Consider the following 13,548-nt stretch of genomic DNA (forward strand, 5'->3'; position numbering starts at 1 on the left):
CCCTGGCATGTATGAGAATCACTATGTAGTTTCCTGAAAATGCATGCCCTTAAATCTCAAACCACGTACAAAGGAAAGCAGCAGACTTCTTGTGAGAAACAGTGAGCGTCAGAATAAACCAAGGTAACATTGTTAAAGTGCACAAGAAAAAAAATCTATCAACCCCTAATTATTTATTCAGTAAAAATACCTTTCACAAATAAAAGTCAAAAGAGGCTTTTTCAGATATACAACAGCTAAAAGTCAATTATCACTAGCAAACACACATAACAAAAACTGTTAAAGATGCAGTGAGGTACAAAGCGATTATTAGATGGAAATCTGGATCCACAGAGAGGAATGAAGCATACTGGAAATGTCAGCCACTTGGGTAAATATAAAGATCCTTACTACTTAAATCCCTTTAGAAGATAATCAACGGTTTAATACAAATAACCATGTATTTTAAAATATATGAAGAAGCAAAAATATGGCAATCATAATACAATAGCGGGGAGAAGAAAACTAGAAGTATACTTTCACAAGGTTCTCTTACTAAATTAATGTCATTAGCATTTAGACAGTAATTAAGTTAGAGATGGTGACTATAAACTCTAAAGATATGACTAAATTAGCAAAAAAAACATACATAGATAGCTAGTAAGTCATGTGTTATAAAATAAATTATTAAAAATATGGAATTCATCCAAGTACAAAAGGAGGAAGGAACAAATAGAAGAGATAAACAGAAGAGATGGTAGATTTAAGCCATATTATATCATTATTACATTAGACATTCTAAACACAGCAATCAGAAGACAAGTAGTACAAAAGTTTTAAAAAAAAAAAAATGGGGAAAAAGAAAGAAAAAGAAAAAAGACCTAACAATATTTAAGTTTAAGGACTGGTGTAAGGATCCTGGTTCGGGCCCCTGGTTCCCCACCTGCAGGAGAGTCACTTCACAGGCAGTGAAGCAGGTCTGCAGATGTCTATCTTTCTCTCTCCCTCGCTGTCTTCCCCTCCTCTCTCCATTTCTCTCTGTCCTATCTAACAATGATGACATCAATAACAACAACAGTAATAACTACAACAACAACAAAAAACAAGGGCAACAAAAGGGACACAAATATTTTTTTAATTTTTTTAAAAAGGCTTAACAATAAAACACCTAGAATTGCCAAAACCATCTTAAGGAAAAGAAACAGAAATGGAGGCATCACACTCCCAGACCTTAAACTTTATTATAAAGCCATCATCAAAACAGCATGGTACTGGAACAAAAACAGGCACACAGACCAGTGGAACAGAATTGAAAGCCCAGAAGTAAATCACAACACCTATGGGCATATAATCTCTGATAAGGGGGCCCAAAGGATTAAATGGAAAAAGGAGGCTCTCTTCAATAAATGGTGCTGGGAAAACTGGGTTGAAACATGCAGAAGAATGAAATTGAACCACTTTATCTCACCAGAAACAAAAATCAACTCCAAATGGATCAAAGACCTAGATGTCAGACCAGAAACAATCAAATACTTAGAGGAAAACATTGGTAAAACACTTTCCCACCTACACCTCAAGGACATCTTTGATGAATCAAACCCAATTGCAAGGAAGACTAAAGCAGAAACAAACCAATGGGAGTACATCAAATTGAAAAGCTTCTGCACATCCAAAGAAACTATTAAACAAACAGAGAGACCCCTCACAGAATGGGAGAAGATCTTCACATGCCAGACATCAGACAAGAAACTAATCACCAAAATATATAAAGAGCTCAGCAAACTTAGCACCAAAAAAGCAAATGACCCCATCCAAAAATGGACAGAGGATATGAACAAAACATTCACCTCAGAGGAGATCCAAAAGGCTAACAAACATATGAAAAACTGCTCTAGGTCACTGATTGTCAGAGAAATGCAAATTAAGCAACACTAAGATACCACCTCACTCCTGTAAGAATGGCATACATCAAAAAGGACAGCAGCAACAAATGCTGGAGAGGATGTGGGGACAGAGGAACCCTTTTACATTGCTGGTGGGAATGTAAATTGGTCCAGCCTCTGTGGAGAGCAGTCTGGAAAACTCTCAGAAGGCTAGACATGGACCTTCCATATGATCCAGTAATTCCTCTCCTGGGGTTATACCCCAAGGACTCCATAACACCCAACCAAAAAGAGGTGTGTACTCCTATGTTCATAGCAGCACAATTCGTAATAGCTAAAACCTGGAAGCAACCCAGCTGCCCAACACCAGATGAGTGGCTGAGAAAGCTGTGGTATATATACACAATGCAGTACTATGCAGCTATCAAAAACAATGAACCCACCTTCTCTGACCCATCTTGGACAGAGCTAGAAGGAATTATGTTAAGTGAACTAAGTCAGAAAGATAAAGATGAGTATGGGATGATCCCACTCATCAACAGAAGCTGACTCAGAAGATCTGAAAAGGAAACTAAAAGCAGGACCTGATCAAATTGTAAGTAGGGCACCAAAGTAAAAACCCAGTGGTGAGGGGTAGACATGCAGCTTCCTGGGCCAGTGGGGGGTGGGAGTGGGCAGGAGGGATGGGTCACAGTCCTTTGGTGGTGGGAATGGTGTTTATGTACACTCCTAGCAAAATGTAGACACATAAATCAGTAGTTAATTAATATGAGAGGGGGAAAATCAATTGTATGTCTCAAAGTTTCTCAAAACATAAACTGAATCCTTTTAATATATAGGCTGTGTATTTGATATGCGGACTCTCTCAAAAGCCTAGACCAAGTAGATTAGAAGCATCCAATAGCACAGCTATATACAAGATACTGGATACTGTACAGCAAACCATAACAAAAGGACTTTTCAAAGTTAACCCAATTAACAAATAATGTGATGATAACATTAACTATCGATTGTCTTTTTGAACCCTAAGACAGCAGGAACCTCACATCTCCACTATAGAGCCCCTACTTCCCCCAGTCCTGGAATCCTTGGATAGGGCCCACTTTCCCATATGCATCTCCCAATCCAAACCAAATAATATTGCATCCGCCGATCACAACCTAACCAACGCAACGATTGCCACCTCAACATGCTTCACTTCAGACTGTGTCCAGAGACTTCACGTGTGGAATGACAACCCTTCAGCTTCATTACTCGGGTGAGACCTTTCCTTTTATAGTACACTCTAATTTCATCTCAGGTAGTTCACTTTCTAACAGTCCCATAACCTAGATATACACCAGTTTCTGTGAGAGAGAGCTTATGTGCACACGTATCCATAAACTACTGCAAAATATATACCTGAAAGCAGAAGTACACTAGAGTTTGCAGTGAGTACCTCCCTAACACTTCCTCTCCACTATTCCAAGCTTGGGATCCATGATTGCTCAACAAATTGTTTGGCTTCGTATGTTAACTCTCTTTTCAATCACCAGGTTCCAGATGCCACCAGGATGCTGGCCAGGCTTCCCTGGATTGAAGACCCCACTAATGTGCCCTGGAGCTCAGCTTCCCCAGAGACACACCCTACTAGGGAAAGAGAGAGGCAGACTGGGAGTATGGACCAACCAGTCAATGCCCATGTTCAGCGGGGAAGCAATTACAGAAGCCAGACCTTCCACCTTCTACAACCCACAATGACCCTGGGTCCATGCTCCCAGAGGGATAGAGAATGGGAAAGCTATCATGGGAGGGGGTGGGTTATGGAGATTGGGTGGTGGGAATTGTGTGGAGTTGTACCCCTCCTACCCTACGGTTTTGTTAATTTATCCTTTCTAAAATTAAAAAAAAAAGAAATTAGCATCTGTTCTGATCAATTACTAACCACAAACTCAAAGATCAACATATAATCATGCTTTGCATAACAACAGGGGTACAGTCTAATAAATATGCTATAAGACAATTTTGTGAATTAGATACAAACCTAGGGGGTTCACAGTCATATATGTAGCCCATCATAAATCAAAATGCAATTAAGCATTCATGAATATGTGTACATGTAAATATATTTCTACACAACTACATAAACTGATTTCACTCAATACTGTGTATTAAAACATGAGTTTAATGTAGACTGTAGAAGCCAAATATAACCAAATTCACGCCCTTTGAGAAAACACTGAAAGCTAACGATTTTTTTTCTGACAATCTACAAAGTTTTGCAAAATCTACAGTTTTTTAACAACTAGTCATTCACTGAAAAAGGTGTAAAGATATATATATATATATATATATATATATATATATATATATATATATATATATATATACCAGCCATTCTATTGTACTGTGCTAGGCAATGGGGATACAAAAATGAATATTGGAGGCCAAACAGGTGGCTCAACAAGTACAAAACAGGACTTGCAGGCATGAGGACCTGGGTTTGATCTCTGACATCAAAAAAAGCCAGAGCATAACTTTACTCATGAGCCAACTCTCTCATGAAATAAATCTTTTAAAAATAAATGAAAGTACATGTTAAATTCTTGATAGGCATGTTCATTAAGGGAAAGAATAGTACAATACATTTGTGAAATGCTTATGTTGAAAACTATAGCTGAAAAATGTCTGCCATTAGGGGTCAGGCAGTACACCCAGTTAAGTACACATATCACCATGTACAAAGACTGGGGTTTGAGCCCCTGCTCCCCACCTGCAGAAGAGACACTTTGTGAGCAGGTATGCAGGTGTCTTTGTCTCTTCCACTCCTTAGTTTTTCTTTATCCTATTCAAAAAAATGAAAAAATAACTTTAAATTTGAAGAGAGAGAATATGGCCTCCAAGAGTGGTGGATTTGTAGTGCCAGTACTGAGCCCCAGGAACAACCTTGGTGGCATTGAAAAAAAAAAGTTTGCCTTCTCAATTTAATAAATGTGAATTGGTCCAAAGTTATCAAGTTAACATATGTAGAGTTCTTCTTACTGTTCATGTGAGAAGAACTATGGTTAAAGCCTATAGTTAAAGCCTCCATTTAATAGACCTACCCTATGATCCTGCAATTCCTCTCCTGGGGATATATCCTAAGGAACCCAATATACCCATCCAAAAAGACCTGTGTACACATATCTTCTTAGCAGCACAATTTGTAATAGCCAAAACCTGGAAGCAGCCCAGGTGTCCAACAACAGATGAGTGGCTGAGCAAGTTGTGGTATATATGCACAATGGAATACTACTCAGCTGTAAAAAATGGTGACTTCACCGTTTTCAGCCGATCTTGGATGGACCTTGAAAAATTCATGTTAAGTGAAATAAGTCAGAAACAGAAGGATGAATATGGGATGATCTCACTCTCAGGCAGAAGTTGAAAAACAAGATCAAAAGAGAAAACAAAAGTAGAACCTCAACTGGAATTGGCGCATTGCACCAAAGTAAAAGACTCTGGGGTGGGGGAGGGAGGGTAGAATACAGATCTAAGAAGGATGACAGAGGACTTAGTGGGGGTTGTATTGTTATATGGAAAACTGAGAAATGTTATGCATGTACAAACTACTGTATTTACTGATGAATGTAAAACATTAATTCTCCAGTAAAGAATTTTTTTAAAAAGCCTCCATTTTACTCCTGGTATTAATAATCTATGATATCTATTATTAATAATACATGTAATCAATCCTAACCTTGGTTTTTCAACTATATTGATCTTTTAAAAAAAAAAGTACTCTCTTCCATTTCTGCAAATTTTCTGTTGTCAATTTCATTGATGCATGCTCTTCTCTTAATTCCCCCATTCTGCTTGCTCAGGTTTTATTTTGCTATTCTCTATGTTCTTAAAGACAGTTTACATTACTAATTAGATACCTTCCCTTTTTCTAACATATGAATACTTACAGCTATAATTTTCCTTCTGAAATTTAATTACCACTTCAGATAAGAAATAAGATACAGGGGGTCAGGCAGTAGCACTAAAGGTTAAGCGCACTAGGTGCAAAGCGCAAGGACTGGCATAAGGATCCCAGTTCAAGCCCCCAGCTCCCTACCTGCAGGGGAATTGCTTCACAAGCAGTGAAGCAGATCTGCAGGTATCTATCTTTCTCTCCCCGTCTTCCCCTCCTCTCTCCATTTCTCTCTGTCCTATTCAACAATGACGACATCAACAACAACAATAATAACTACAACAACAATAAAACAAGGGCAACAAAAGGGAAAATAAGTAATAATAAAAAATAAATAAGATAGAGGCACAAATTTGGAAGCAAACAGCAGAAATTTAAAGATGACTGAGTGGGAAATGGAACAAATTACCAAAGAAAAAAAGAAAGGTCTGCAATGTAAAATACAGAAGGGATCAAACCCAGATAAATAGCAAAGGCTGTCTTCCGACGACACTTCCTCAAAACAAGACAACCTGGATTACATAAGCTTCAAGAAAATGGCCAAAAAATAAACCACACAAAAGGAAAGAAAAGCAAACACATATAACCCACCAAATCTTCACCTGTAATATTCTTGCCTTTAGGTTCATGATTAGTCAGTAATTTGTTCTGCTTTATATCTTAACTCTTTAAGCCACCATGTTCCCTGGGCAGACAAACCCACCAATGTCTCCTAGAGCCCCGCTTCCCCAGAGCCTTGCCTGACTAGGGAAAGAGAGAGACAGGCTGGGAGTATGGATCAACCTGCCAACACCCATGTTCAGTGGGGAAGCAATTACAGAAGCCAGACCTTCTACCTTTTGTACCCCATAATAATCTTGGGTCCATACTCCCAAAAGGATAAAGAATAGGAAAACTTTCAAGGGAGGGGATGGGATGTGGATTTCTGACGGTGGGAATTGTGTGGAATTATACCGCTCTTATCCTATGGTTTTGTCAATATTCCATATATATATATATATATATATATATATATATATATATATATATATATCCCACCAAACTTGCATTACAGGTAAACAGGTCCTGTCAGGAGCATAGAATGAGATTCCATGAGAATCTTACTTTTCCAGTTCATACTCAGGTGAGCTTCTTCACTGCTCAGCCTTTTCAATGACTGCTACACATTGCTCACCAGGAGTTGGGGCTGTGCACTTATGAGGGGAAAATATAAACCTTCAGAGATTTCAAATTGCCCCCATCCCATGGATAAATATTAATTCTGAATATAATATATGGAAGAGTAAAATTTCTTTTTTCTTACCCTCTGAGCTTTTGCCAGTTCTTCTTTTAATCTTTCATAGCCCTTTTCTCTGACTTCCAAAACAGATGGGCTTCGTAAACGGGACAGACTATCAGTACTTAACCCAAAAATATCATCACTGCCATCACAAGCCTCTGTTATAGTGGCACCCTGTAAAAACTCCCTCTCTGCATTACAGTTGTCATTCCTCGTAGTTAATTTAGTCAACCCAGTCGAGACTCCAGAGGTAGAACAAGGTGCTGGATCTGCAACATGGATGCTGTAAAGGAGAGTTCAGAAAACATCAGCATATTCGCCATTCAAACTAGCAGAAACACACAGGTCTAAAGCGGACCACCCAAATTGCTATAGTTAACAGCATGTCCTCAGACAAAACAACCATATTCCAAGTTCTTAATAGCCATGTATGCCTAATGGCTATCAACATAGCACAAAAAGAGAGAACATTTTCATCATCACATAAAGTTCTGTTGGATAGTGCTATTCTAGAACAGGGATTGGCAAACTAAATTCAACCTACTGCCAGTTTTTGTCAGGTCCATAAGACAAGGATGATTTTTTTACAGTGGTTTCCAGTATTTGAATGAAAATCAAAATAAAATATTGCAGCATGAGAAAATTACATAAAATTCAAAATTGTGTCCATATGTAAAACTTAATTAGAGTGTATTAATTCATGTAGAATCTATGGCTGCTTTCACAGCTTAACATGAGAGTTAAAGAGTTAGAGAGTAACAGACGATGGCCCACAAAGTCTAAACTAGTTCTTATCTGACTCTTTACATTAAAAAACAGAGATGCTGACCCCCCTGTTCTTGAACACTGATGTGTGTTGCTCTCCTTGGACAAAGTTATATTATTCAAAATTGCTAAAATAACAAAACTTAAACAGTCAAGCAAACTTTATTTGTTCAATGTGGCGCTTTAATGGTCTCCTACCTGATACCAGCTATTTCTGCACAATTTAAATGCCTGGGTGAAGAGTATACAGGCTGTGTAGGAAGATCAGAGACATCTAAAGCGTTAGCCTGACCAGGGGCAGAGCATAAAGCTGACGGGTGTGGCCGGTAGATGACACTTGGTGAGGTAGTCTGCTCTTGAGTTCCCGTTTCATACACAGCAAGAAGGTCCGGAGAAGTGGGTGAAGCAAGGTTTACTTCATGGAAACCTTCCAAGGGGTCATTAGCCATAGCAAAAACTTCATCATAAGATGACCTATGTTTAAACAAAATGGGAGTGGTTATTTTGAGATACTGACATTTAAAATTAACGTAAGAGGTGAAATTTGCAAACTGTGTTTATCAGTCTATGAGAAATAAAAGAATAAAAGAGTAAGAAATTACTCAGCACATTTATTTTTTTTAATCAAGGCAATGCTATTTCAGAAGACTGTGTTGTCTTGGGGGTGCAATTTCATATCTCCCTAAATTAAGTGTTAGTACACATCGTTGTCCTAAGTGGTCTCAAAGTATAAACCCTACACAAGGCAAACGGTCAGATTTGGGATAACCCTGAAATAATAGCTAATATTCTTAAACTGTGTACAATAACTAACAATGAAAAATGAATAAAAATGTTATTTATTACTTTTAACTTAGCCTTCAGATGTGATGTTGACTAGAATAAGTAGAAACAATAAAGAGATGAACCAGAATGAATGACAGAAAAAGATGGACCAGAATGAATGATAGAAAAAGATGGACCAGAATGAATGTGGAATGACAATACCTGTACTCCCTCATGACATCATAAAAAGGGAACTGACTATGGATATTCCCTCAAAATTTAAGTTATTATATATCACAGGCCTTCAAGGATATACAGAAAATAAAACACTATGAAATTGGCAAGTACTAAATTTCAAACCCTTCTTTATTACAGCAAGTAGCAATTTTACTTCTCAAGATAAAACTATTCCTTGAGGGGCCACAGTGATATCTCATGGACAGGGCACGCTAAGGGGGCCTGGTGGTGGTGCACCTGGTTAAACACACCTAGTACGAAGTGCAACATAGGGCATCTGCTATGTGCATGGTTGAAGTTTAAACCCTGGACACCACAGAGGCAATGAAGGTGCTCTAATGCCTTTCTCCTTCTGTTTTTCTCTCTCCCTCTCTATATTTTGAAAAGTTTTATTTGTTGACAGAGACAGAGGGGGAAGGGAGATAGAAAGAGAGAGAGAGAGATAGCTGCAGCACTGCTTCACTGCTCGTGAATCTTCCCCTTTGCAGAGAGATTGGGGGCTTGAGCCTGGCCCCCTCTCTTAGTGAAAAAGTGGCCCATCACACACGTATGTGATGCTCCAGTTTCACACACAAACCTAGTCCTTTCCATCTTTAACCTAAGGAGAAAACACAAACTTGTTTTATTTATATGCAATATATGTGTGTATTATTTTAGAAATGGAAGGGTAAATCAAAAATGAATAAAAAATGGATACCCACAGGAAAAAAGAAGCATGAAAACTACTTTCCAAATGTACTGTCCTTTATAGATATAAATTTGAAATGTGTCAAGATTTTTTTGACAACCCAATATTTATTGGGATGGTAGATTAATCTTATATAAAAAGAGTCATTGAAAATTATAAAATAATAAAACAATCTCCAGGGTAATATATGCTAATGGCAAACGGAAGTGAAAAAATCCAAATATTTTCAGTAATCATATTAGCACTAATGCTGACATTGCTATTCTGAAACTATCAGTATTACATATAGGATTCAGCTTATAAATGGTCATGTCAGTGTCACCCAGAACAAATACTTTCAGTATATAAGGAGTAATCAAAGAAACTAGAACTCTAAAATTCTAAATTTGAATCATAAACATCACTAAAAATGTTTCTATTAAAAATTCTAATACTGGGCGGAGGAGATAGCATAATGGTTATGCTTTAAAAAGACTCTCATTCCTGAAGTTCCAAGTTCCCAGGTTCCATCCCCTCCACACCACCACAAGCCAGAGCTGGGCAGTGCTCTGGTTTAAAAAAAAAAAAAAAAAATTCTATTATTAGCCACTGAAAAAGTACGTAGGAACAGTAGCCAATTCCGGAGCAATGACCATCTTTTGTGCCTATAGTAATATAATTCCCTACCCAAAAAGGACAATGAGATTTTTCTGAGAAAAAAAAATATTTTCTTTGAGAAATGACAAATTCCAAGCCTGAGGCAGTTACGTAGGTAGAAAAAAAAAAAAGATATTGGAACATCTTGTTCTATCAGGAAGCACCAAAGTTCTCAAAAACTCAAGTGGTATCAAAAGGGCCGCCACTAAGAACATCAAGATTACCTGCACACGCACACACACGTGCACACACACACAGTTTGGATTCTAAGTTCATAATGATATTAAAAATAAACAAAGACTTACTGGCCCCTTTTAATCAATGATATGGAGTCAATTCATTATCTTAAAAACTAGAAAATAATCAGTTTTCTTGACTTTCCTAAAAAGTTTATGAAGAACAAACAAACAACAAAAAAATTATTTATTATAACTTATGATTTATTACTCCCTTTTAAAGGAATTCCCTTTAAGGGTGGGGGAGATAGCATAATAATTGTGCAAAAGGACTCTCCTGCCTGAGGCTTTGAAGTCACAGGTTCAATCTCCCACACCACCTTAAGCCAGAGCTAAGCAGTGCTCTGGTAAAAATAACAATTACTATTATAATTATTACTATTATTTCCTTTAATAGCTACAACTCTGCAATCTGAATGAAATCATGGGCTCAAGCAGTAATTATCCATAGTTGTTGAATCCACAAAGTAAAAAAGGTAGCCAGGCAACTTTGTAGCTAATCGGTCAGGATCACAGTACTCATTGATGATGGCCTCTAATCTCAAAAAGGGAGAAAATCAGAAATGATGAAGACTGTGTAGAAAAACAAAAAGTGAATACTACCGACACCAAAAAAGGTATCCTGCCCCTCTGAAACAAAGGGGGCAATTCTAAATCAAGCCTACAGACACCTTCATTAGTTCATAGTAAAGAGCGAGGAAGAGAGGAACCTATCAAATAATGCCATAAGAACAAAAACAGCAAAGTCCAGACACTGGGAAACTCTACTAGATAAACTATTTGCTTTTTTTTCTTCAATAACAAATAAACTGGAAGGTAAGAAGGAAATTTATGGATTTTAAAGTGAAACTGCAGTGGCCTGGGATATGGCACAGCGTCAAGAGAATTGAACTTGCAGGCATGAGATGCTTAGTTCAATTCCCAGCACTGTACAAACCAGAGTGTACTTTGGTTCTTTCTTTCTCCCAAATAGATAAATATATCTTCACAGAAAATAGTTTTTTTAAAAAAATAAAGATGGGGCCGGGTGGTAGCTCAGCAGGTTAAGCACACATGGCGCAAAGCACAGGGACGGGGTTAAGGATCCTGGTTCGAGCCCCAGGCTCCCCACCTACAGGGGGTTGCTTCACAAGTGGTGAAGCAGGTCTGCAGGTGTGTCTATCTTTCTCTCCCCCTCTCTGTCCCTTCTCCTCTTTATTTCTCTCTGTCCTATTCAACAAGATCAGAGAAAATGACATTTAAAAAAAAATTATGGGAGTCGGAGGGTAGCACAGTGGGTTAAGTGCATGTGGTACAAAGCGCAAGGACCAGCCTGAGGATCCCGGTTCAAGCCCCCGGCTCCCCACCTGCTAGGGGGTTGCTTCACAGGCAGTGAAGCAGGTCTGCAGGTGTCTATCTTTCTCTCTCCCTCTCTGTCTTCCATTCCTCTCTCCATTTCTCTCTGTCCTATCCAACAACGATATCAATAACAATAATAACTACAACAAAGGCAACAAAAGGGAATAAATACTTTTTAAAAAATTAATAAATATAAACTTTGAGCTCTAAAATCATGCTCAACTACTTGCTCCACCAGCTACTAGTATGACCTTATTGCTCTCCCTAAATTTAAAATTCTCTTCTGAAAAACCGAGATAAAAGTGTATCTTTGCCACAATGTTGCCATGGGAATTAAGTAAGGCAATATATATAAATGACTTAGCACTGTGTCTACCCACCACTTACCAGTTAAAATTAGTTAATTCTGGTGATCATCATTTTGAAGGTATTTTCTAACTCTTGCCAAATATTTTTCTGATACTAAGTTGGCACAAACATTATCATCAAGGGAGAGACAGAGAAGAGAGGTTGTTGTGTTTGGCTTCAGTATATTATTAAAGAGCAACACAATATTGTCCCGACTGTTCTTCCTCAACAAAGCAAGAATCGACATACTTTTTACTATCATCTATGTAAAAGCCGTTTTTTTTTTATTATTATTATTATACTAATGGAAGTAAATATATCAAGCAAGTCAAAAGGAAAAGTTAAAGGATTATTTATTACTTGCCTCTTTCAATATATTGACATTTTGCTGAATGAGGAAAAAGGTCCCGATACTTCTTTTTTTTTTTGAGCTGTAGGCAGTATCTCTTTATTCATGCAGGACGCAGCACAATCTAAGACGAGCTAAGCTAAACTCAAGGTACAGTACTCTCGGTCCCGATACTTCTATAAATTCCCAAATGACTTCTTGATTTACCATGAATTATGAAAGAAACCACTTCTGTCGTTAAAAATCAGTTACGTTCAAGCCATGGACCAACCTCTTTATTGTGTCTTCCACCGCACGTGTGCACACGCCAGGCAGCCTTTCCCTTTGGCTAGATAGATGTGGTGAAACTGCCACTAGAAAGGGCCAGCAGTGATGTGTACTCAATTCCTAGCACCTGCTATTGAACTGTGTGCCTTATTAAGACCAAATTGTGGCTATCAAAAAAAAGATCATATCACTACTTTAACATAATATAATGAATAATATAACATATTATATTAAATACATTTAATATAATGAATTAAAATACTACAGATTTTCTCAACTTCCTTCATAATGTTCAAATTTTAAGATCTTTTAAATATATTTTATATATAATATTGGTATAAGTGTATTTGATATTTTTATCAATTACAGTTACTGTAGTTGGAATAGAAGGAAGATTACTGGTTTCAATTGCTTAGGGCAAATTCTGGTACTAAGTTCTAAGAATACAGGTTTGAAAATGGACTAAAAAGGAAACACATAGACAATTCTGAGTCACTAAATGATTATCCTGATGGCTGTTGGAGCAAAGGAAGGAGAAAATGATTCTTAAAAAAAAAAAAAGGTAAAATATAAGTTAGACTAAAATGTTGAGTAAGAGTTCAATAGATGGGGAAGTCAAGGAAATAAAAGAGGACAGTCAAGGAATAAGGGTTTGGAACTAATAAAGTGAAAAGTGACAGAAAATCAGGATGAGGTTCCAGATGTCATCAGGATGCCGGCCAGGCTACCCTGGACTGAAGACCCCACCAATGTGTCCTGGAGCTCCGCTTCCCCAGAGACCCACCCTACTAGGGAAAGAGAGAGGCAGACTGGGAGTATGGATCGACCAGTCAACGCCCATGTT

At 37.7% G+C, this 13,548-nt stretch overlaps 1 protein-coding gene across 3 annotated transcripts in view; it reads right to left on the bottom strand.

Annotated features, from left to right (window-relative positions):
• RAB3IP (RAB3A interacting protein) overlaps positions 1 to 13,548 on the bottom strand; it is a 76,509-nt gene that overhangs the window by 29,910 nt on the left and 33,051 nt on the right. For all 3 annotated transcript variants that reach the window (XM_060194952.1, XM_060194951.1, XM_060194953.1), the window contains 2 exons: positions 8,039 to 8,314; positions 7,100 to 7,358 (listed from right to left, as the gene is read on the bottom strand). In XM_060194952.1, the coding sequence (XP_060050935.1) occupies positions 7,100 to 7,358; positions 8,039 to 8,289 (510 nt within the window). In that variant the 5' untranslated portion in view covers positions 8,290 to 8,314. Of the gene's footprint in view, positions 1 to 7,099; positions 7,359 to 8,038; positions 8,315 to 13,548 lie in introns of those variants that run through there.

Source organism: Erinaceus europaeus, chromosome 7 (assembly GCF_950295315.1).
Source record: "Erinaceus europaeus chromosome 7, mEriEur2.1, whole genome shotgun sequence".
Lineage (NCBI taxonomy): Eukaryota > Metazoa > Chordata > Mammalia > Eulipotyphla > Erinaceidae > Erinaceus > Erinaceus europaeus.